The 24,342-nt window shown below is 44.5% G+C and overlaps 1 protein-coding gene across 4 annotated transcripts in view; it reads right to left on the bottom strand.

The window, feature by feature from the left end:
- Positions 1–24,342, bottom strand: part of MYOF (myoferlin) — a 146,250-nt gene that overhangs the window by 105,970 nt on the left and 15,938 nt on the right. For all 4 annotated transcript variants that reach the window (XM_037047371.1, XM_037047370.1, XM_037047373.1 and 1 more), the window contains exons 2-5: positions 22,098–22,153; positions 19,927–20,018; positions 3,985–4,093; positions 1,310–1,397 (exon numbers count right to left, since the gene is read on the bottom strand). In XM_037047371.1, the coding sequence (XP_036903266.1) occupies positions 1,310–1,397; positions 3,985–4,093; positions 19,927–20,018; positions 22,098–22,153 (345 nt within the window). The remainder of the gene's footprint in view (positions 1–1,309; positions 1,398–3,984; positions 4,094–19,926; positions 20,019–22,097; positions 22,154–24,342) is intronic.

Genomic DNA, 24,342 nt, shown 5'->3' on the forward strand with positions numbered 1-24,342 from the left:
CAAGACCAGTGGGTTTCCTCTGCGTTTCTTTTGTCATCACTGCTGTGGCGGCAAAAGGGAGCCACCGCAGAGCTCTTGTGGGACTGAGTGTCTGAGGACCCAGCAACAGCTCATGATGCTGCTGGGCACGGGGTAACTGCAAAACATGTTGCTGAGGTGCTGGGGCTCTGCCAGCCCCAGCGGTGCCCGAAGAAGAAGGAGCCAGCTGCCCCAGACTGCCCCACACAACTACCTGGTCAGTAAGTGGAGTAGAAGCTGAATACGGGGCCATCGGTGGGGTGTGAGTGAGTGGGGCAGTGGCTGGGGTCAGGCTGGCCTGAGACAAGGGGCCAGGAGGGAGCAGAGCAGCAATGCCACAGGGCAGGAAGGGAGGTGCTGCTGCGGATGCTGAGCAGACTACTCAGGCAAGTTCAGAACCAGCAGAAACAAAGAGAAAATAGAATCTGAGAAGCCAGTCCTGGCAAGGAAAAGTACCAGGGTGCCCTCCCAGCTAGGAGAATTGCAAGGCTGCGAGTGTGTGAGACAGGGGGCCCCTTCCTCTCTGGGGCACATGCCAAGGCTGGGGAAACGGGGAGGGGTTTGGTGACGCAGCTCAGACATTTAGCATCACATCACCCTGGAAAGACAAAGAGGAGTTCGAACTCGGCCGTGTGAAAGGCCTGACTGTCCTGTAGATTTCCTTCCACCTGTGAGACCCAAAGCCCTCCCTCGAGCCCCCAACACCAACCCCAACACCATCCAGAGCAGCACTTGATGGCCCCAAATGACTGACAACTCATGTCTGAGAACAAAGAGAGGAAGGTGGGTTATGCAAAAATTTCAGTTGTTTAAAGGACTGAGTGGCTGCATGGAGGGCCAGGAGGAGTCAAGGCCAAGGGCACTGACCAGGAGACTGGTGGCTGAGAGCACATCTTGGCAACTGCCCACTTGGAGGTGAAGAGACACAGGAAGAGAGTAGAGGCCACTACTGGAGCCTCATAGCCAGGGGACATTGTGTGAGGTGGAGCTACAAACCCTTGTAGCAAAGCCTTGCTTAGAACTGTCTGCTGGCATCCGTAAGTACTGGATCGGCTCACTCTCAGGCTGGTCAATAAGGGGCTGTCCCACCCTTCTCCTCGACCTTGAAGATCATTTTGTTAACAGTTGTAATGTCTCTATTCAGGGCAGGTCCTCCTGCCTCGCAAGGCCCTGTCTGGGTGGGCACAGACAGACAGTGTAAGGGATATAGGAGGCTTTCTTGGAGACTCCTTCTGTATCTTTAGTAGAATCCCCCAAGGGGTAGGCTAGGCCTTCAGCAGGGTCAGCTTACCTCCCATGCCTGACCCGCTGGTCCCACTGGAGTCATTTGGATGTGGCGTTGAAGGTGGATCGTAGCCAATCACCAAGTCAATGGTGGCCTGGGTAGAAAAATGCATTGCAGACAGAATCAGTACAGGACATTGGGATGCTATGGATCCAGCAGAAACCAATTCAGCAGGAGTAAAAGTTCTAGGAGGGGTAAGCAGGGGGATGGGAAAGTGAGAAGAGAAAGAAGGATGACACACTCCACGGTTTATGTCTTCGCACATGTGAGCCCAGGTGGAGTGGGACGGCCTGGGAAAGGAGTTACCTGTTAACAAGTTGCCAAGAGTCTCATTGCTACAGGGCAACCTCATCAACTGGAAGTTGGGACAGGCAAGCAGGAACTTGTAATTAAACCTAATCCCAGAATTACAGCAACAGAGGCTCCTTTTAAATGATTATGTTATTTGTTTGCCTCATTGACTTCTTTGTTATGTGCTGGAATTTATTTTCATACTTCTAAGAAAGAACTTTGAATGACCAATAAAATAGTATATAATAATGTGATTCATAAAATAGAATTAAAAAAGGAATCAAGTCTGATTAAAGAGGAAACAAATATGCAAATCATGAAGTTCTAGATAATCTACTCTTGCATAAAATACGACCCCAAGAAATCGAGGAGCCAAAGCAAGACTGGAGAACTGAAAATGTTACGTAACTTTCGTTATCAGAAAAAAAGAAAACATGCAAATTCCTTTTAGGAGATAAAATTATTCCTACTTTTTAAAAATTTTTTTAAAGATTTTATTTATTTATTTATCTTTAGAGGGGAAGGAGAGAGGGAGAGAAACATCAATGTATGGTTGCCTTTTGTGCATCCCCTGCTGGGAGTTGGCCTGCAGGGAACCAGCTTGCAACCCAGGCATGTGCCCTGACTGGCAATCGAACTGCCTACTTTTAAAATCTGAAATAAATTTCTCACATGGGGCACTATTTTATGGAAAAGTTTCCTATACTTTCATATTTCAATGACCTGCAAAATTTCAGAAAAGTTTGCTAGGGGAAGTCACCATACAGATGTGAACACATGCCCACAGTTACTATCAACCAAAAAGAAATAAATTTTCACACCAAAAATGAGAAAGTACAAACCTCAGAATAAGGAAATTCCTTTGCAAATAAAAATTGCGTGTGCACACTCATACCCCACACCCAGTTAAAGTACAGACAAAATCTTTAGATCATACTTATACTAAAAAACCATTTATTGTTTCTCTGAAATTCAAATGTAAAAGGGCATCCTATATTCTCATTTGCTACTTGGCTACATCTGATTGCCCCTCCCTCCCTCCTTTGGTTTTGTACCTGTCTGCTCTCCAGTGAATATTCCCTCACTAATCGGCACATTCTGTGGTCAACTAGGACCTATGATCTTGGAGACACAGAACAGGATAATAAATGGCACCCCCAACAATTCAATGGCAAATAAAGAGTCATGGGAGGAGCACCTTATGCTAAAGACCCAGGCCACAACAGGAAGACCAAGTGCAGGGAGCACTGGGGGGTGGGGGGAGGTGCTCAGTTGCTAAACTTAATCAAAGAACCAAACTTTCAAAACCTACAAGAGTATGAATGGCTCAACCTCGGAATCAGTGGTTTCCCAAACACCTCAGGATTCCCAGAGGCGGTCCAGGGACCTCTAACAGGGATGAGAGGATACCAGGGAAGCCAGACTTTAGGCTTCTGATCTCCCTTACTCTAGTCAATCACCATAGCTCTGCCATTGCAGAGTTCTACCTATGCTTTCTTCTCTGCTTAGAGAAAAAAGGTAGCCAGAAAAAAAAAATCACTGACTTGTACCATGTTTCCTAAGTATCATTTCACCCAGTCAGGTTTTGGGGAGAGAGATGATAGCTGACATTCTGAATTTACATTTTATGGTTGGAATGCTGATCACAGGAAACCCAGCCGTTTTGGTGACCAGATCAGTGAAACTGACATTCCCAGTGGATGTTGAAAAGCCTGACCTCTGTTCTTTCCCACAGAGACGCCCTCTCTCAGTATAAAATTTTCTTCCTTTGTCAGGCTCCCAAGCAAAATGAATTGATTGGAAAATGAAGGTGTCAGAGGTTAATGACATCGAATGGTAGCTTCGTGAAAGCTCGTTAGCAATCATGGGATATCTGAGAGCCGTGATGCTTGAGTCAATTTCTTTAAGCCCACTCAAGGAAGAGAATTCTGGCCTCATATCAGACAATATCAATATGGACTTATTTAGAGAGGCTGTGATCAGAAAACATACAGCTGCTAATGCAATAATAAAGGTCGTGCTACCAATACCTCAATATTCCAAGGTAATTAGGTTACCTTCCAAGGAGTTTCAAGGAGTATCTAATACACTGAAGTATACTCAGCCCACAAATGTGAACACCTGAGTGAACATGCGCAGAGCTGTACCGAGAGAGGGTTCCACTTGCTCTTTAGCATTCTGTTGTAAGAAATCAAGTTTACCTAATTTGCTAGTTCTGTAATTGAGAGTAGGATAAGGTGAAATTATTTGCTAATGGACTACTTTATCTCAAAACTGGTAGGCCTGTGTGTGTATACAGTAAGATCATTATAATTTCACATTCTTTTCTTAACAAACTTCTGCTTAATCATCTCACTACGAAGCCACTCATCAAGAAGGTGAACGCTTACCCCAGTGTCCTGCCCCCTTTCATTTAGCAGGGAGATCAGTTTGTAGGGCAGCGATCTGCTCTGGTCGCCAATCAGGTCCTTCAGGGATACGGTGGCTGTGCCAATTAATCTGCAGAGGAAACGAGAAACAGCAACCTGGGTAAGAGGCACGCTTCCGCTCGTTCATCAGACCTCCCCATTCCCTTCCTACCCACCTGTTATCAATAAAATCCCTCCCAGTGAACTGTGGGCCACTGTTCTCTCACCCCGGGAGAGTACTTTGGCAGTCAACACTGCATGTCAGCCATCCCTTCTCCACAGCAAGCAGTCATTTCAAGAGTCTCCCTATGGTGCCTATGAGATATTCAGTCGTGAATGAAATGGATGGCTGAGAGGCAAAGACTGAACTCAGCCCTCTCTCCCCTCAGAACCCCAAAAGAGAGAAAAGCAAGACAAAATTCAAGTATTCTTCTGTCATGAAAATTTAAAAGAACCCATACAATATTGCCCAGTGTAAAAGCACCCACACAGGTAGACACTGCAGCGTAAACAGGCTGCTCGTTTACTGACGGGGCCACCTTGCCATCCCATGTACTCTGGAGCAGCATTCAGAAGGTAGATGTATGCGCTTCTCTGTCTTCCTGGACCAAGGGATTGCATTTTGCCCCTAGCACCCATCTGCCTCTGAGTGCACTTGACTCTGGCACACAGGTGTCCTGGCTCACTGAGTAAAGCTCCTAATGGCAGGAATTGTTGCCTGGTCTGTTCCCTCCACTAACCCCAGTGCCTAGAACATGGTACATTTCTTAATAGCTATTAACTAAATGAAGGAAAGAACTAAATAAGTCTACATATATTGAGAATAAGACGCAAACTATTTTTTGTAGTTAGGTCGCATGATCAAAAAAATTTATTGGACACACATCCCCAGAGAGTCAGTCAATATAAAAATGTAACGCACAGAATACAGTCTATAAATTGAGGGTTATAACACACAACATGATTTGAGGCTGGGAGAACTGAAAAAGCTCCCTTTGTGGAAACAAAGAGCGCCCAGGGTGTGCTCTCAGTATGGATACTGAAAATGGAAAAGAGAAAAAGTAAGAATTTTTAAATGTTATTTACTTATACCTCGCCTACACTTCTAGTCACTTATACTAATAAAGAGCAGAGATCACAGAACAGAATATCACAGCATAAAAATAGAACACTAAGCATCAAATCCTCAAAGTGACAGAAGAGATTCCTTGCATCAAAAACTCAGGATGAAGAAACTGTAGTTCAGTATGACATTAACTCTAGGCTTTCCAACAAAGATAATAATCAGAAAAATTCACCTTATGGAGCCACACAGTGTGAGCCTGAGGAAAACTTCTTTCCATGTTTTGAAAATAGGACAGTAGGCCAAGGGCTTGTCTAGTTGAGTTTTTAAGAACAAAATGTGAAAACTACAGTTTTAAAGTCATCTGACTAGTATCGAATGTCTAAACGAGGTACTCTTCTTAAAAGATGTAGTAACACACTGGACTTTATTCCTGACAGTTCAGTGATTCATAACATAACTTTGTGATTTAAGTAAAGACAATGTACCCTTAAACATGTACTGATCCGCTTGTGCTAACATCAGGATGACCTGAATCTCTACCTGCAATAAATAATCCTGGGGAACAAAACAGAAAGTACAGCGTGCTGGAGCAATGCTGGAATGGAAGAAGACTGGCCTGGGCTGGACCAGCACTTACCAAGCTCAGCACTCCTGACATTTGGATTGCACAACTCTTTGTCTTGGGGGCTGTCCTAAGCTTTGTCAGATGTTCAGCTGCATCCCTGGCCTCCACCCACTGACATCTCTACATATTGCCAATTGTCCCCTGGTGAGCAAAATCACCCCAAGTTGAGAACCATTGCTTAGATGATGCCTGTTCTAGCCTTAACACTGTGTTCCAACTTCCTTCAAGTCCTTGGCTAAGTCACCTAACTCTCTGAACCCACCTCATCACCTAAAAACAAATAGATTGAAATAAATAATCCCTCAGACCCTTTCAGCTCTAAAAATCTGCCACTAGGCCTATATATGTAACATCTTCTACATATATCTTAGTTTTTAGAAAAATATCTTAAAATTTTCTTTTCTCTTCTCTTAAAGTCTGTTCATTGATTTAGCAGGGGAAATATCCTAGATGTGCCCATAAAGGACAATCCAGAACACAAGGCAAAGTTTCCGCCTTCAAAGGTAGTTTGAAATCAAACTTCAATTCATACAGTGTGTCAGGAGGAAAGGTTAGGCCAATAACAGAAACGTGAAACACAGTGAGTGACGGGTAAGACAATAGGGAGTGGTGGGAGTTGTGGCTAACTGGAGAGAACAGTCTTGCCTAAAACACAAAGCCCTTCTGTTGGCCTTTTATGGCCCTGAGTGGTTTTACAATTCCATTCTGACTCAACAGCTATCTGCTGCTTTCCTTTCCCCAGGATAGGGCGTGAGAGGGTGATAAAAGATAACTGGCCAGAAATGGAATAAAATAAATGAAGCCAATTGGAAAGTCTTACCTCAATCCCTTCTTTAAGAAAACTTTAGTTTCATTTCTTTTTTTAAAAAAGATTTTATTTGCTTACTTTTTAGAGAGAGGGGGAGGGAAGGAGAAAGAGAGGGAGAGAAACATCAATGTGTGGTTGTCTCTCGAGGGCCTCCTATTGGGGACCTGGCCCCCAACCTAGGCCTGTGCCCTGACTGGGAATCACACCTGCAACCCTTTGGTTCACAGGCTGGTCCTCAATCCACTGAACCACACCAGTCTGGGCTAGTCCCATTTCTTAAGATTCATTTTTTTCTTCATAAAACTCTGATGCTTTTGTGTGTTGGAGGAGGGGTGTGGGGACTGTAAAAGAATCTTGAATTTTCTTTTCTAAAGTAAAGATAAGTATGTTTAAATGAAATCCCCAAAATACTTTTAACAGCTAGGTTGCACTGAAGAAAAATGCAGTTACGACTTCTAAGAGCTTTCACTGTAAGCTGCAGAAAACAGCCTCTATGGGGAAGTCTGAGGCTGGAAGCCACGCCTGCCAGGCAGAGCCTATTTTCTATGAGGTTGCCTGGATACAAAATACTGTGAGTCCACGAAACGATGACTTGGCCTCCTACACAGGGGATAGGAACAGTCCAGTCAGACCACAAGCCAAATTCCTTTAAAGGAGGTAACACTAAACCAAGAACCCTTTTTCTTTCAGATTACTAACACCATAAATATGTTAAAGTGTGACAGTAATAGGGACTTTGCCCTGTATTTTCATGGAAAAATAAGAGTCTCTCCATGAACTCCACCCACCACTAAAACAGATGGACCGTGTGTCAAACAAAACTTTATAGTGAAAGAATCTCAAGGCTATTTGGCTCTCCAGCTTTACTTGTGGAATTAATAAGATGCAGATGTATTCTAATATACGGAAAAGGCCAGTTTTGCTCCTGTTGCATGAACGTCCACACCGTTTTGGGTTGGGTCTCTATGAGACACCCAACTAGTTCTAAGCAGTGGAGGTAACTACTTGAAAATTAGCTGCTCCAATTGGGGAAACAAGAGTTTAGCTGTAAACTAGTCAGTTTAGTCATGCAAGTGTTGGTGAAGAACTTCTTCAACTGTTTCTTTCTTGCTAAAACAGAGTCTAGTGTGTGTTTGGAAAAGAACATTAGCTTGGACGCAAATGTTAACAGCCACATGCCACTGCAGTGAGTAAGGGCTTTGCTGGCTGAGGTCTGAACCCAGGAAGCTCAAGGCTATGGGGTTGTCTGCACAGCAAGGCTGGACCCACAAGGATTACAGGAGGAGGGATTACTGGAAATGCCCTCACGGGGCTGAGGGGGAGGAAAACTGTGTCGGAGGCTGGTCAGTAATCACATGTCCCAGTGTTTCTGCCCCTAGGGATGTCTCAACTTCCCATCCTCTGAGAAGGAATAACAGTCCCCAGCTGGGCTTGGGACAAATACTTTTCTAAGCTGCTCCAACACCCGCTGTAGAAAACCTGAAAGGACCATTACCTATCCACTCCTTGAAGCACTGGGCTCCCAGCCAGCTGAGCCTTGCCAGGCTAGTGCAGGAAGGAGGGGAGCTGTCGCTCTTCCCCACAGTGGCCCCTTCCCTGGGCCAGTCAGTATCCTGAAAGCTCTTCTCTTGGCTCCAAGGCAGAAAGTGGGAGAGCCAAGCAAAATACTCCCCAGGGGTGCTCCCGGGGTCACCTATCCACTCCACCACTGGGACATTCTCTGGAGTCTCTAACCAGCCCATCTTCTGAATTAGCTCATAGCTCACCAACCCTTCCTCAGAATGTGCCCCCCCCCCCACCGCTACTCCCCTGTAACAGAATCATGAAGGTGGTTACAGACCCCCAGGATCCTGAGTTAAACTTTTCCTTTAGTTAATTCTTATACCCAGCAAATTTGAGAAACAATGGTCTTAATGGGGCAGGGAAAAGTGGAGGCCTGGGGGATGGAAAGGAAGCTGGCAAAGATCTGGAGAGAAGGGGATGTGCATAGTTTTGAAAAAGTCCATTCAGTATGATAATATAGGTTCATATTTAAAAAACGGGAATAAAAATTCAGTTGTTTAATTGAACAAAGCAGTGAGCAAAACCCCATTAAAATCTATTTGGAGGGCCTAGTCACATGCACCCTTCCTATGGCTTCCTCTCCTAACTTCATACCACGATGGTAAGAGAGCCTTGAGGCCTTTGTCCTGTTCTTTGAAGGTGGGCAAGGGACTCAGAAACCTTGGAAACGCTGTTCTATGCATTGGTTCCCAAACCTCGCTGTGTACAACGCCCCCTGGGGGTGAGGCTGAGCCCTATACTTTGAACAAACTCCTTTCCCAGGTTTTGGAATCACCAACCTGGAGGCTGTGGCAGGGTTGGCGGGATTCAGGGCCACCAACAGCTCCCTTTTTGCCAGGCCTTCCCCACCCTCTCACCTCCGATGCAAAAAAAATGGTGGTCATTTGGACAAGGGAAGGAGCCAAGTGGAAGCCCAGGTCACTGCATTAAAGCCTTGCTGGCTAATGAGGCACCGAGGCCAGAGTCAGGTACTTTCTGGCTGCAAAGGGGCAGGTCAACTAGCCTAATGCTTGGTGTATATGAGATGCTGTTATTATTTCTTGAATAAATGAATGTAACCTGGTATTTTGCTATTTGCACCTGACCAATCTCCTGCTCACTCAGTCCTCAAAGATATGAATCTGTGCTTGCCTGTTTGGATGGTTTAGCAGAGCTCCTAAGCTCTGTCTCTGCCTAATCCCTTATCCATTAAAATCAAGGTAGTAGTTTTCATTCATTCATTCATCCACTCACGCTCCATCCATCCATCCACGTAGCACTTGGACATTATCAGGTAAGGATAAAGAGTAACATAGTGATGAGAACTTGGAGCTAGGCAGACCTGGTTAATTTGTACTCCTCCTTGTACTGCAGGTTAAGGTCTCTGAGCCTCAGTTTTTTCATGGGTAAAACAGGCATGATGAAAACTTCTACCTAATTGTATTGTTGTGTGAATGAAAAGGGAGGTATATACTAAACCTGACAAGCTCAGGGGAGGCCTAGGTGGCGGGCCTTACAAACTTGGAGACGGAAAATAACCACAGTGAATGGTCTCAGCATAAAAACTCCTGACCAAAAGTGAGTCCTAGGACATTGAGGGAAGTCATGTCCTTGGCCTGTAGATTCCTTGACAAAGGTCAGTCTTTACCTAAGGTGAGCCTGTTTTGTTTTGTTTTGTTGCATCTAAGATAACATGCCTTTCAAATGTCAGAATAGTCTTTTCTTGACCCCTCAGGACACCCCCACCTCACCAAAGCAGATCACAGAACCCCTCATTGTTATCTTGTTCTTCAAATACCATCTCTAGGTGCTGTAAATGTTAATTATTAACTATCCTATGCCCACCAGTGTAAAAGAAGTATGTCTTTTTGTTTTACTTTTTATCCAACCCAGAGAGTTTCCGGCTTTGCTTTCTCCTGCCTCCTTAATTTACCACCAGTAAATTCCATGTAACTCTCCTTATGTCTCCTTTTCTTATTCTAATGTATAAAATAAGCTTCAAAACTGCCATTCTCCAGAGCATTTTCCCAGTCCCTTGAGATTTTGCTTCCCAGCAATTGTCAGTTTGGCTCACATAAACTCATAAAAATTCTGAACAGATTTGGATGTTTCTTACCAGGACAGTTGTAAGGATTAAAAGGATGATGTGGTAAGTGCTTAAAAGTCACTTTTTATAGTTATTTCAGACCCTGCTCTAGAAAAAGGAAACAAAAAAAAAAAGCAGGTGACTCCAGGCCAGGACTTGCAGGGAACGCTGCTCTGAACTCATGCACAGTCTAAATCACAGGGTCTGGGCCTGGGGAGGTGGGCATGAATGAACAGATAGGAACCTCTTGTGACTACCCTCATCCATTTCTACTCGGTTGCTGTGCAAAGTTCTCCAAACCAGTCCTTTCTTTTACATACATCAAATAGCTCCCTCCCCACCCTCAATGCTATACATACCAGGAATCCGTTCAGAAATAATTTCCATTTCCAAGGTTAGACAAGAAGTAAATTTCAAGCTGTAGCTTGAATACAATCCAATTTCAGTGGAATCTGAATAAAGTTTTTAAATTATTTATTTATTTATTTTTAGAGAGAGGGGAAGGGATGGAGAAAGAGAGGAAGAGAAACATTAATGTGTGGTTGCCTCTCATGCACCCCTACTGAAGACCTGGCCTGCAACCCAGGCATGTGCCCTGACTGGGAATTGAACCGATGGCCCTTGGATTCACAGGCCCATGCTAAATCCACTAAGATACACCAGCCAGGGCTCAATGAAGTTTTTAAAGCCATACATCTCATAAAATGTTTCGTTATAAAACAGACCCCAAAACAAAAACCCTATCTAAACCAGATACCCTTCGCTTTGTCATTTTCTTGTTTTTCTTGTTTCATTTTTCTTTGTCATACTTACCATCATCTGATATACTATATATGGATTTATGTTCATTATCTGTTCCTTCCACTCAGATGTAAGGCCCATGTGAGCCCAATGAAAGGCATGGAGGGGGTACCCCCAGTGCCTAGAACAGTGTCTGGCACACAGTAGACATTAGCAAATATTTGCTGAATAAATAAATTAACTAATATATCATTGAAGATAGCCCAATGAACTTACAAATGATTTACAGGTTATAAAGCTTCCTCTTCTAAGAGGTGGTCTTCCAAGTGCAATTAGAAGATAATTATACTTCTTGTCATTATAAAAGCCCTTTTTCTTGTGGTCTGTCTGGGTGTCTTTGTCCAGGGCTGTGACCCACATCCACTTAAGGAATGTTAGTAAATGCCAGCTGGACTGCACAGCTACTTAATTCGCCTCCAGTGGGTGAAACAGTGGGCTTCAGCCTCTCCCACAGCCCGAGCCAGCCAGCCCAAGCCAACTCTGGTCATTGCACAGCTTTGCCGCTCTACTGAAAGTATGGAACTAAAAGGAACTCACAAGTGAGAATCCTACCCCACGGTGACATCTGCTTCCAGCTGAGACTTCCACACAGCCTGAGAAGCCACTCCAGGTGGAACACCTGGCTCCACCGTGGGCTGTCCTCCCCTCCTCGTCAGCCACACTGGGAGAAAGAAAGGTCCTGGGGACCACCTCAACAAATCCTGCTCTCAAGTTTACACCCAGCAATGCCAGAAGTGAGTCTCATCACTAGGAGAGATGAAAATATTAAATGCTTGGAATCAAGGTCTTTTGTGTACATACCAGGACATGAAAAGTTCTCATAAGTGATACCATACTATAGCTCACCAAATTAACTCCATTCCAAATCAGTCTTTTTCTCTAATTAATAAATAAATACAGCCTTTGCCCAGGGAGTTAGTATTTTCACCACCCAAGTGTGTTCCTTTTCTTTATCTAGTTCTATGGCCCCCAGTATCACCATGTGTATATATATCTGTGTGTGTTCTGTTACTTTGTCACTTTCACATCCTGGCACCCAGACCCTCAACCCAAACACACATACACGCACACACACACACACACGGTATAAGTTTGGGGTTGTCTGAGCTCTGTGGGAAAGGACCTTGACATAACTAACTAGGTTAAATCGATGTGCTTCCACTTAAAGATCTGGGTGCCTTTCAGCAGTTTGGTGAACCTCTCTGAGCCACATTTTTCTCATCCAGTAGTGGAAGATAAGTCTGTCTCACCATCATTATCAAAATTAAATGCAATTATGTGTACAATAGCATTAACACAATGACTGGTACATAGTAAGTTCACTACAGATATTGGCTAATATATTGTTCCTCAGGAAACTTAAGTGATCTTTTCATTTCTTATATTAAATGTCCCCTTGTGTCTACCATTTACTGAGGAAGTATTAAAGTCCCCTGAACAGATGAACAGACTTGCCAAGAGTCATCCAATCAGTAAGAGCCAAGTTCCAAACCAATGTCACAATCATACAGCTGACCACTTGCCCCGCCCCCCCCTTTACAGCAGCTTGGGTAAACTTCCTCTGAGGTACATTGGTAGGTCCTAGGCAGCTCCCTCTTACTCATTCTACGGCAGAACAATGCCTTGCTCAGTGATTTATACTCAGATGATGCTTCTAACTTCACTCTGCATTTATGTGGGGGTGCGATGGTGGTTTTGAATGCATAAGTAGACTCATATGGAGGGGAAAATATGAGTACTAGAAATGCAAACTCTTAGAGAGATAATTACGGTCATTTTGTCTCAGACATTGTAATTTGCATCTCTAGATGTTTACTTTGGATCTTTTTTATACCTTCCATGTCTCTGCTTAACATGCTCAAGCATTCTTCTACCTTCTTGAACCATGGAAATAACCGTAATACATGTTTCATAGTCCTTGCCTATTATTAATATTATCTATTAATAGTACATCTGCTTTTTTTCTTCACAGGACTAAAGTAAAATCCTTCTGCGTACTCTACCCAGTGCTCATAAATTAGAAGGTTTTTCCACCCTGGCTGGTGGGAGCACTTACGATTCTCAGCCCTGTGTGTGTTTCAAGGACTATTCTTTCTGCCCCTTCCAGATGGTTCTTTTCCCTGCCTCCGTTTCTGTACTGACTAATACTCAGCTGAAGAGTCAGGAGAACCCTCTGTAATCAGGATCGCTCTCCCTCTCTCTCTCTCTCTCTCTCTTCTATCTATCTCTTTCTGTGTGTGTGTGTGTGTGTGTGTGTGTGTGTGTGTGTGTGTATCCCTCTAGACTCTGCCTGCACCTGCCCAACTCTGGGAGTCGACTAGGAAAGATCTGCTGAGCTCCCTCTCCCTGCACCGCAGCCTGGAAATGCTCTAGAGGCACTAAGTTGGGCACGCACAGGGCTGATCTCAGTTATCTCCCCACTCTCTGGGGATCACTGCACTGTGCGGCTGATGTCCAATATCTGGAACCACGGTTGCATATATTTTATCAATTTTTTGGTTGTATCAGACAGAAGCTCCACATCTCCCTACAAAAGAGGATTTGGGGCAGGTGTTTGTTTCTCTTGTGATTCAACTCCTTTATATTCTGACTCCTTTGCAGCTTAAACCCAAGTTGGAACCAGAAATCTGTTTCAGAGGGTTGAGCTAGACAGAATTCCATAAATGGCCCAATATCAGTGGGCTAACTGTCAGATGCAAGGTACTTTAAAAATGTGAAATTCCATTCACGTGGTTGTATCATAAACTCACTTATTCATTTGTTCATTCAACAAACATTTGCTGACAGTCTACTGTGAGCCAGGCTAAGTGCTGATGTTAAAGCATTGAACACAATAGCTGTGGACTTTCCTGTCTAGTAGGGGGAAGTCAAATGAGTAAATAAATATGTAAGAACATTTTAGACGGTGGTAAATGCTGAACTAGATGAAGCAGATGCATGGACCAACACATACCCTTGAGTACTTGTCTAAAACCTGACCCAAACATCCCCATGCCTAGGTGGACCTGCTCCACCATTTCCACAGAGGAAATAAAACAGGGCAGTGAGATGGAGTGATGGCAGGGTGGGTGGTCAGAGATGCTGAGGCCGAATGACAAGACTCTACATCTCTACATCTTGCAGTTGGAGGGAAAGTACTTTCCATGCAGAGGAAATAGCAAATGCAAAAGCCCTACTTGGTATCTCCTTTTCCTCCCTGGCACATGGGCACGCACCCACACACACCTGAACACTTGTAAATACTTTTCATTCCTGCTTTTCCAGGCTCCTGAAGATGGTTCTTGTTTAGGAACTCAAGTGGAGTTCAACAGGGCCAGGATGCCAAGGGATCAGGGTCCCAGCCTCAACACTTCTGAGCTTCATGTCTCATCTCTGCTTATTAAGGTCATTGTGAAGATGAGATATACTCTCTGAATTTATCTTGCCCACTGTAGAGCAAGTGCATAAGTGATTTGCTATTCAATAGTATTAAAATTCCAGCTTAAAATGTTTATCTAGGGTGGTGATTGCTGGGGGGCTGGGGGGGGGGACGGGGGAGTATAAGGGGACCAAATAGTAATGGGAAAAAAACACAATAAAGATTATTTTTAAAAATGTCTACCTAGGAAGGAGCTACCAATTGACACTGAATATTCTTTATTTTTTTCAAAATTAGAAAAATTACTTCCATTTTAGCAAAAAAGATGATCATTCCACCTACATTTGGGTTCCTGTAGCTGGTCAGAGGTTATCAGTACAATGTAAAGGTCAAAAGTACAGGTCTGGATGTAAACGCTGTCTTTAACACGTATCTGCCATGTGACCTTGAGCAGACTGCTCTCTGAGGAAAGCCTGGACCTGCCTCATTGGGTGATGAGGATTAGGTGGGATAATGCCTCCGAAGGGCACCCCTAAGTCCCCACTGAGTGACAGTCACCGCCTGTCTGCAAAGAGAACTCTCATTCTTCAGCCACTGAGAAAACCCTTCCATTCTGACATTTCAGCTAAAACTAGCGTTTCATGTTCATCGTGTGAGCAAGTGGCTCCTCGGGCTCTTCTCTCTCCAGTCTACACGGCTGGTTGGACGACTATAAGGTGAGGAAGAACAGAGTCTGCACTGAACGCCAGCCCACCCCCCGTGCCCGAGGAGGAACGCTGCTGCACCAGCGCTGGGCTTGCTTGGCTTGGATGTGGGCAGTCGCTGTGGGTGCCGGCCCGGACGCACAGGCAGACCCAGGCAGACCCGCTTTGCTTGCCTACAGGCCCCAGAGCAGCAGACACGAGAGCCATGTTTGAACAGCCGGTCTCCACAGCAACAGGAAAGTCAAGGGGCAAGACATTCCTTAAACTGGTAGAAAAATCCTCTGCCCCCTCCCTGTGCTTTCAGGTGAGGAAAACATTCCAATACTGAGCAGTGAGCGGATCCTCAAAGGTCAAAGCTTTGGTAGAAAAGCCAACCAGAAAATCTAAGGCCAAAACACACATAGTTTGAACAATACAGCTATGAGTTTAATTTTTTTCCCGGAAGGTAATGTGACCAAGGTCTGTGTATTGTTTAGTTGGTGGAAACAAGGCCAAAGATCATCATTCCTGGCTGGTGGCAGAGAAGCACGCAGCTCAGGACAGTAAAGGGACAGGCCACACAGAGCACTGTCATCCATACTGTTCACTCCAGAGCAGCTGGGGTTGGCCTTTCCCTGGACAACCATAAACAACAACGCAGGGAAATCTGCAGGACAGAGAACTGACCTCCCGATGACTAAAAAGACCAAAGACCCCATCATTTGGGCCCCTTACTGCCCAATGATGCTGCCACAGGGCCCCAAATTCTCATGCTGTACACTTCTTCAAATAAGTCACCAGTGGTCTCAATGCCAAAGTCATTGTTCCTGGGAAGTTAACACAGCGAACTATTAGTAGCCATTATACCATCACTCAGATCTGTTTCTTGGAAGCTCCTTTCAAGCAGCAGGACCTTGAAGACTGAGTCACAGGACAGACAAGTTCTGTTGGGGAAAAGAACTGAAAGATGGCACACATGAGGCTCACAGGGCAGGCCCGGGGGGAGCCAGGAGCATAAATAAGGACATTGGGTGCCTGAGAGAAGCCAGGCAGGGGTGGGGGATGAAGACTTCCCAGAAGAAGGGAAGGGAAAGGTTGAAAGCGTAACGAAGACCAACTTCACGTTTTGCCTAGAATCTACCTTTTTTGGTTAGGCCTAAAAATTCCCATCATAACAATGCCATAGTAACAGCTGCTCACTTTGTCTTTCTGCTCAGCAGACACCATGACACCCAGTGCGATATATCTCAGCAAGATGCGTAGAGCGCCCCCCCAACTTCAGAAGGACCCTTATTCAAAGTTGCAAAGAAAAATGTCCCGGACCAGACAGACCCCACGTTAACCCTATCTCCAGAAATACACACCAAATGCCCAAAGTAAGTGCCAAGGGGAGTCTCAGGGTGGGGACCCATCCTCTACCTTCACTGCTGTAATCCCAGGGCCCGCTGACTTTTCACCAAATGTCAAATAAACATATAAGAGTCACTCGGTATTGTTTTCCTTGCTTCCTAACTGGTGTCTACATCCAGAAAGCCTGAGAGATACTTTTAAAATACACAGAAAGTCTTCACACAGAAAGCCTGAGAGATACTTTTAAAATACAAGTCAGATGATACTCAAAACCCTCTAATGGATCTCCATTCCACTAGGAACGAAACCCAGAGCCCATGTGGTGGCTCACAAAGCCATGTGTGCCGGGGCTCTGCAGTTCTCTCCCCTCCCCGCATCCCGGCCTCTCCAGCTCTCTGCACTCCGTCCTGACTGGACTCTCCAGTGTGTCTCCAACACCCCAAGTATACTCGTGCCTCAGGGCCTTTGCACTTGCTGTCCTCCATGCCTGAAATAATCTTTCCCTCAAGACAGCTGCATGGCTGTCTTTATGTAGGTCTCTATTCAACTATAACCTTATCACCATGTCATATAAGACTGGATCTCCCCACCCCGCCACCATCAATCCCTCTCTAGCCTTTTATTCTGCTTTATTTTTCTTCACAGTTTCCTCCTTAACTTATAACACATCATAGTACCTGACCCATTAAATAGTTCTTCATGTGCTTGTTTGTTTTCTGACCCTTCCTCAACCATGTAACCTTTAGGAAAGCAAGGACTTTGTGTGAAACACAGACGTGATCTCTAAGGCCAGCCTGCTGGGCATGGGCGTCATGTTATGTTAGAGGAGGCACAAAGTGATAAAGGCCTATGCCAGGCTGGTGGCTGTGGCCACGAGTGAGAAACACGTGACACAAACAATGGAAAGAGGGGGCAGGGCAGGGAATATAAAACAGAAAACTGTACTTGAATAAGAATTAAATTAGAAAAAAAACAATGGAAAGAAAGAAAAAGTAAGATGTGTCAGGCAAAAGGCTGGGTAGGATGTGAAAGGGAGAAGATCCAGAGAGAACAGAGGCCGGGAGCCCAGTGGTCTGGAACTGTGTGTGCTATCCGGCATGGCGACCTTCAGGCGCATGGGGCCAGGGAGCACTCGAAATGTGGCTAACCTGGAGGAGATGGGCTGTGAGTATGAAATGCACACTGGATTTAAAATGCATGTGGAGCATCTCAATGATTGTTAAAATATTAGTCACGTGTTGAAATGATAACATAGTGGAGATACTAAATAAAATATATTACTAGGATTAATTATACTTGTTTCTTTTTGTTTCTTAACATATCTACCAGAAAATTTCAAATTACATATGTAGCCTGCACTGTATGTCTGGTGGAGAAGGCTGGTCTAGAATATAAATAGTGGTGCCAGTTGCAGAAAGAGGAGAGACGAGATGGGAATATTCTTAGTAACAACATGAGGCTATAGTGAGGCTTGATCACCCACTTTCCAAGAACTTAGAAACATGGGAAAAAAGCTGTCCTTGGGGAATTGGGGTGGGGGATAGGCTATCATATAATTGGTTCAAAGCTGAGATTGGTTCAAAGCAGCATAGCCTTAAAAAACTAGAATGGTTTTCAGTCCAAGCGAGTGGGACCAGAACTTGCCATAATGTATTTACACAGCTTGAGAAAAAAAATGCATCGGTCACAAGGAGCATTTGTCAGCAGTGGAACATGAGAAAAGGATCTTCTCAAAGGTGAACATGGGAGGTACCTCTCAAAGCACTGCCCAGGGAAGAGATGTCTGTCTAGGCTTTCTTAGTCTGAAGGCTTTAAGCAAAAGACCCCAGTGATTAGGGGGACCATCTAATTTACTGGCCAAAGCAAGCCACTGTTGACAGCAAAAGGGTCATTACTAATTATTGTGCTGGGACAACATACCAGGACTGTCCCAAGGGAATCTGGGCATATGGTCACCCTAACTCAACTTACTGCTCTCATTGCAGCCCTCTGATTATAGCAAATGTGACTGAGACTAAGATATATTTTTTTTAATCTACTTTTTAGAGAGAGGGGATGGGAAGGAGAAAGAGAAAGAGAGATACATCAATCAGTTGCCGTAGCATGCACCCCAACCAGCGACCGACCCTTCAACTCGGGCATGTACCCTGACTGGGAATTGAACCAGTGGCCTCTTGCTTTGCAGGACAATGCCCAACCAACTGAGCCATAGCAGTCAGGGCCATTTTTAAATGTACTGACATTGCTAAATATTGGGATGCTTCTTACAGCTGATGCGGGCACTTAATATAAGGTTTTCTTCTCTCCCCAAACCTGTTACTAATTCAATAGTATACCTTATGGTTAATGACATCTTACAATCAAGGTCACAGAGTAGTTTGTTTTCCAGTGTGGTATGACATAAAGGAGAATTCACTGATTGTCGGGGCCTAAAGACGGCGGATGCAATCTTTTCAAGAAGATAGCACCAGGAGGGCTTGGCTGAGGCAGCCCCAAACAGGATACTGCAGCCGAGCCAGGTAGCCCCCACCCTTGTGGGCATCCCTTGATCACGAGTACTAACTACCAATCAAGATGCTGATCACGCGCCCACCCACCAACCTTCGCCAAGAGCATGCAGTGAGCATGCACAGGACAACCTATCAGGACCACCTCCCCTTTTCCCCTGCCCCCTATATAACAGCCCCGCCTAAAATAAAATTTGCAGCTTGATCAGAATCCTTTGTCTTGCTGCCTTTCTTCGCGCCTCTTGTTCCCATCCCTATTCATCCGTTTCAGGTAGACTCGGGACCCCAGTTGACTGTTCCGCGGGACGGAACAACTGATCAGAGAGCAGGCATGCCCTTCCCCAAGCATTCATTTCCATTGGAAAATAACAAGTAAGTAACCTGGTGTTAAGCACTGGTTTCTCGTGAGCTAGGGTGGTGTGAACTGTTTACCTACGACTGGGTTCTGAGTCTGTGTAAGGCCCAAGTCCGGATCAAGGACTGGGATGGATTTACTGAGGTCATGTTGTCCAGTGGAGTCTATTTAGGACAACCCCAGCGTTATCCAGGGGACACTCCTCGGTGCCAGCATCGTGTGCCATCATAACCTTGACCAGTGGACATTGGTAGGGGCAGTAAGACAAGGATACTGGTTCAGATCTGTTGGGTGTAAAAGGCCAATAGGACAATAAAATGGAAGAGGGGCTGGAAGTATAACTCCCATGAGATGTGTATAGGTTACACATAATCAGGAAAAGAAATTATTTTGCTTGTGTCCAATAAAGCTGCCGTTCAGATAAACCACCAGAGGCAGGAAATGACTATATGCAACTAACAAAGATGTTTCTGGGGTGTAAATAGGTTTCACCCTACGGGCCACACTGGATAGGCTAGTGTTGGCTTAGCCTTTGCAGCCTCTTAGGAATACAGAAATCTGGGTAAAAGCACTGTGATTGATTAACCACATCTGATATTGGCTCAGAAGTGAGGCATGATATGGAACTAAAGTATAATCATATTGGAAGTATTATAAAATGTTATTAAAGATGCATTCCTTCAACAAAATAAATAATAGTATGATAATATGTAAAATGAGAAAAACGGCTGAAATCAACTTACTTATTTTGTCCTATTGTCTCAAAATCTTTCACAACAATTCCAAGGGAAGACGAAAAGTCCAGCGGTACACCTCTCAAGTCAAACTCCAAAATCTGTCCAAAGAAAGGTTATGAAAACAAAACAGACACACAAACTGTTAAAAGGATCAGGAAATACAAGGAAATGTACCAACACTGAAAGTTGGGTTATTATCTTCACAATGACAATCCTTCAAATTACTTCATTCTATAATTAGATGGAAGTGATTAAGTGATAAATTAAATTCTAAACCTGGAGGCTGCTGAGGGTTGTGGGAAAATAAACCAGATTTAGCCTCAAAGGACCTGGAGGTGGCTCCTAGCTTCCCATTTACCAGGCTCTATGGTCACCAGCCTCTCTCCCATAGTAAGAGAGCTGAACACCTACCATGATTGTAGCAAGAAATAAACTGTATGCGTGAAAACATTTTCTTCAATGGTTATTTTTAAATTACTTGCTCTTCCTAACCATATTATTATCCAAGAGATGAATAATCTAGAAAACACTTTCCAAAATGCATCAGTCCCTAATTTGAGGTCCCACAGTGGTCAATGAGACCTTCATCTTAATGCAACAAATTGCTGTCTGATGACAAATGTAAAAAAAAAAATCAGCATAACACTATTGATGCCTTTGATTGACTGTGTAATAAATGACTTAAAGCAGTGTCTACTGATGACTTAATGCTCTGTGTGATGAGTCTGTAATGGATGGAGAATTGTCTCATAGTTCAAATTAGAACACACCCACTAATCCTAATGGGTTGGCACTTCATTTGGTTAGATTTCAGTTATAAAACTGCAGTTCGAAAGATTATCTGATAAATACTTTCACAATATGAGGGAGGAAACCTGATGGAAACAAAATGGGGTGAGAAGGAGGATGCCCTTCAAGGACATGCCTGCTCACGTGATCACACATCTCTCTGCCGTCGGCCACGTGCACTGACCTCTGATAGAGAGAGACACGCTAGGATTCCTTAAAACCTGAAGCACAAAATGTGCATGTTCATGAACTTATTATTTTCTCTTTGGAGCTCTGTGTGAGGGCTTTTCAGAAAAGCATCAGGAAGTTGTCTGTCTTTACCTGAAGTGAGATGGTGTGGTCTTTATCTTACAGAGATATTGAAACTAGTTGGGAGGGGTCTTCACAGTCTCCGGACTTAGTGAAAACATCAAAGACATTTATCACTGCACTTATCCAGGGAGGTGTGACTGGCTTTGGGGAAAAATAATGGGCCTGAGGACCAACTTTTCAAAACTTAGCACAGGAAAATCCTACTCAGTGGAAAGAATTCAAATTTTCACATTTCTATAAATATATTAAACACCAGCAGAGGTGGTAAGTAAATTTAATTACATCCCTTCAATACCATATCATATCATCATTAAAAATGCTTTTGAATGAAATGACATGGGTATGTGCTCAGGACATAATAGCAAAAAAAAAAAAAAAAAACCAGGAAAACTGTACTTGCTTCCTATTTTTACATAGCTAATTTGTTAATTTTAAGACATTGAATTTTATTAAATATAGTCACGCAATAAACATTTCTTCATACACCCCAGATGTTAACAGTAGTTGCTTCTGGATAGTGGGACCAAAGGTAATTTTTTACACTGATCTAAAGTTTTCAAAATTTCTATGTTAAATATATACTATTTTATCAACAAAGAAACAGCAAATGTTTTGGCTCAGCCAGATACCCAAACTATCATGTGATACTCTCTTGATTAGTCACATGCAGACATGTTTTTAATTACCGAGTGTTCCCTGTGGGACTCCAGAGATGATCTAATACCACCACTTGCTCTACAGATGTGTCTGTATTGGTAACATGACCAGACCAAGGTCACAGAGCAAGCTCAAGGTTGCAGGCTAGAATCCAACCCACTTCACTACCATCCAGGCTCCTCTCACCACACCTCAACTGTACAGGAGATGTCACTGTGTTCCCTCTCCTTGAACTGAATCACAGTCTCCATGGCCACAGAGGGAGATGGAAGGTGGGATGGCAAGTGGGGAGAGGTGTGTGTGTGTATGAAATGCAGCAATTCTCCTTCCAAAGGGCAGAGTTCACCTCTGACCAAAGACAGGACAACCAGATATAACTTATCCACTGAAACAAAGTTAAAAAACAAAAATGAAGTCACCTCATTCCAGACAGGATTGAGTTCATTATCAATTTTTTTTGTTTTCTTTTTCTCATCTGCAAATAAAAAATAAGAGAGATCATCAGTCAATCAGAAATATTCATAGAGCACATACCATTCCTTAGTTCACTGAAACAGCATTTCCCCGAGGGCCCGCAATGTGCCTGCATTTCGCTGTCCTCTGCCTAGGTAGGGGCTGTCAGAATCAAAGCGTTCCAAACTGAACGGCATTTTTCTGGTCTAGAACCAAGTCTAGGGATGGGGGGCTCAAAATCATGGAAATACCATGATCCCCTCCTTCTCCTGCAGACCAAGATTACCCAGGACCTCCGTGTCTCTGTTTTTTTTTGTAGAAAGAAGCCAACAAAGCTAACCTTTGGCACGCAGGTGGCGCCATTTTATCAGTGAGGACACCGAGACTCAAAGGAGTTAAGAAACGTGTCTGAGTGAGCTCGCCTGCGGCAGCAGCGGTGTCCCAGTAGGACCTGGATTTTCAGCTCTGAATCCCTGCTGCCTCTGCCTGTGATGTGACCCCAACACAGTTTACAGATTAAGCTGGACTTCCTCCCACAGGCCTCTGCACAAAGTAATTCATACATAAAGTCTTCTTAAGAGCCACAGGGAGCTGGAGGTTTCCTTTACCCCTGACCCACCTTTTCTGAAGACACAAGGTCTTCTTTCTCTGTGTCGAAGACCACTGTCTAGTACCCCCTCCGAAGTCCACGGTGTTTAAGTTTTCTTGGATCAACACAGAGCAGGGGCTTCTGTTAGGCCTCTAAGTCTCCAGATCCTTACCAAAATAAAAGCTAATGTTTGAGTACAAAATGCTTGATAAGCATTAGCTCATCTGTTTTCAGAAAACCAGTTTTTTCTCTCATGTGTCTCTTTTACTATTACACAAAACACCGCATGCATGGCCAGGGGTGGGGGTGGGGGTAGGGGCGGGGTGGGGAGTCCCCCACCAAGCAATTTTCTGTGACACCAGAGAAATGTTGTAAAATGTAACTGCATCGTGACACTGGGATAGCATCGGGTTCACTGGTTAAGGGTTCAATCCCACAAAAATGCCACCCCTCCAGTCAGACGTCAAATGCAAAGCCAGGTCGTCACCTGTGCTTCTGACATTCTGACAGTCTGGCAATCCACCTGAGGCTTTCATGACCCCTGCCTGGGTTTGATTACTTTTCTAGAGCACACCACAGAACTCAGGAAAACACTCATGTTTACCAATGTATTAAAGGCTGTGATAAAGGATACAGATCAACAGCCAGATGAGAAACACTGAGCAAGGCCTGGGGGGGGGGGCTCCTGAACCTCTGCCCACATGGAGTTAGGGTGCACCACCCTCCCACTATGTGGATGTGTCCCCTTACCTGAAAGCTCTCCAAACCCCGTACTTTGGGGACTTTATGGAGGCTTCATCGCGTAAGCATGATCAATTATTAACTCCATTTTCATCCCCTCTCTCCAACCAGAGGAGTGGGGGGTGGATGTGAACATTCCAGGCTTCTAATTCCAGCTTGGTCTTTCTGGTGACCAGTCCTCCCCGCCCCCCAGGTTCACCAGGAGTTGCCTCATGAGAACAAGAGATGCTCCTAGTGCTTTTAAGGAATTTGCAAGGGTTTTAGGAGTCCTCTGTCAGGGACAGGGTCAAAGACCAGCTATCAGGACAAGATAGGCTTTGTGCTTTAATCACCCAGGAATCACAAGGGTTTTTGGAGCTCTGTGCCAGGAGTGGGGTTGGAAGAGACCAACACATATATTTTCTATGGCTCACTATTCTTCTCTAGAACCCTAGGAGGTATGTATAGTTATTTTCACCCCCCTTTCACAGCCAAGGAGACTGAGAAGCTGAGTGACGCATTCAAAGTTACCCAGTTAGTAAGTAGCAGGGCTAGTTTTGAACCCAGGTAGTCTCCCATGGTGGCCACACTTTGAACCATTCCTCAGCTTCCCCTGTACTAACATGAAAGTAGGAGGCAGCGTGTTTCATTAAGCCAAATGTCACATTGCTAAGGCTCCCAACACACACTAGCAGTGGGACTAAACACCTCATTCTTCCAAGACCTCAGCATAGCAAAGCCATGAATCATCACCCTCCCTCTGCTAAGCAGGAATTTTTCCACTTGAGTGGGCTCCCACAGCCTCACTGGCTTCCCTTTTCAAACTGCAGCATGACCCTACTCCAGGCATGACCCTTGTGCCTGGACCTACACAACTTAGCTCTGACTGTGGTCTTTCTATG

Source organism: Sturnira hondurensis, unplaced genomic scaffold (genome assembly GCF_014824575.4).
Source record: "Sturnira hondurensis isolate 20B ecotype Veracruz unplaced genomic scaffold, ASM1482457v3 Scaffold0005563, whole genome shotgun sequence".
Taxonomy (NCBI): Eukaryota; Metazoa; Chordata; class Mammalia; order Chiroptera; family Phyllostomidae; genus Sturnira; species Sturnira hondurensis.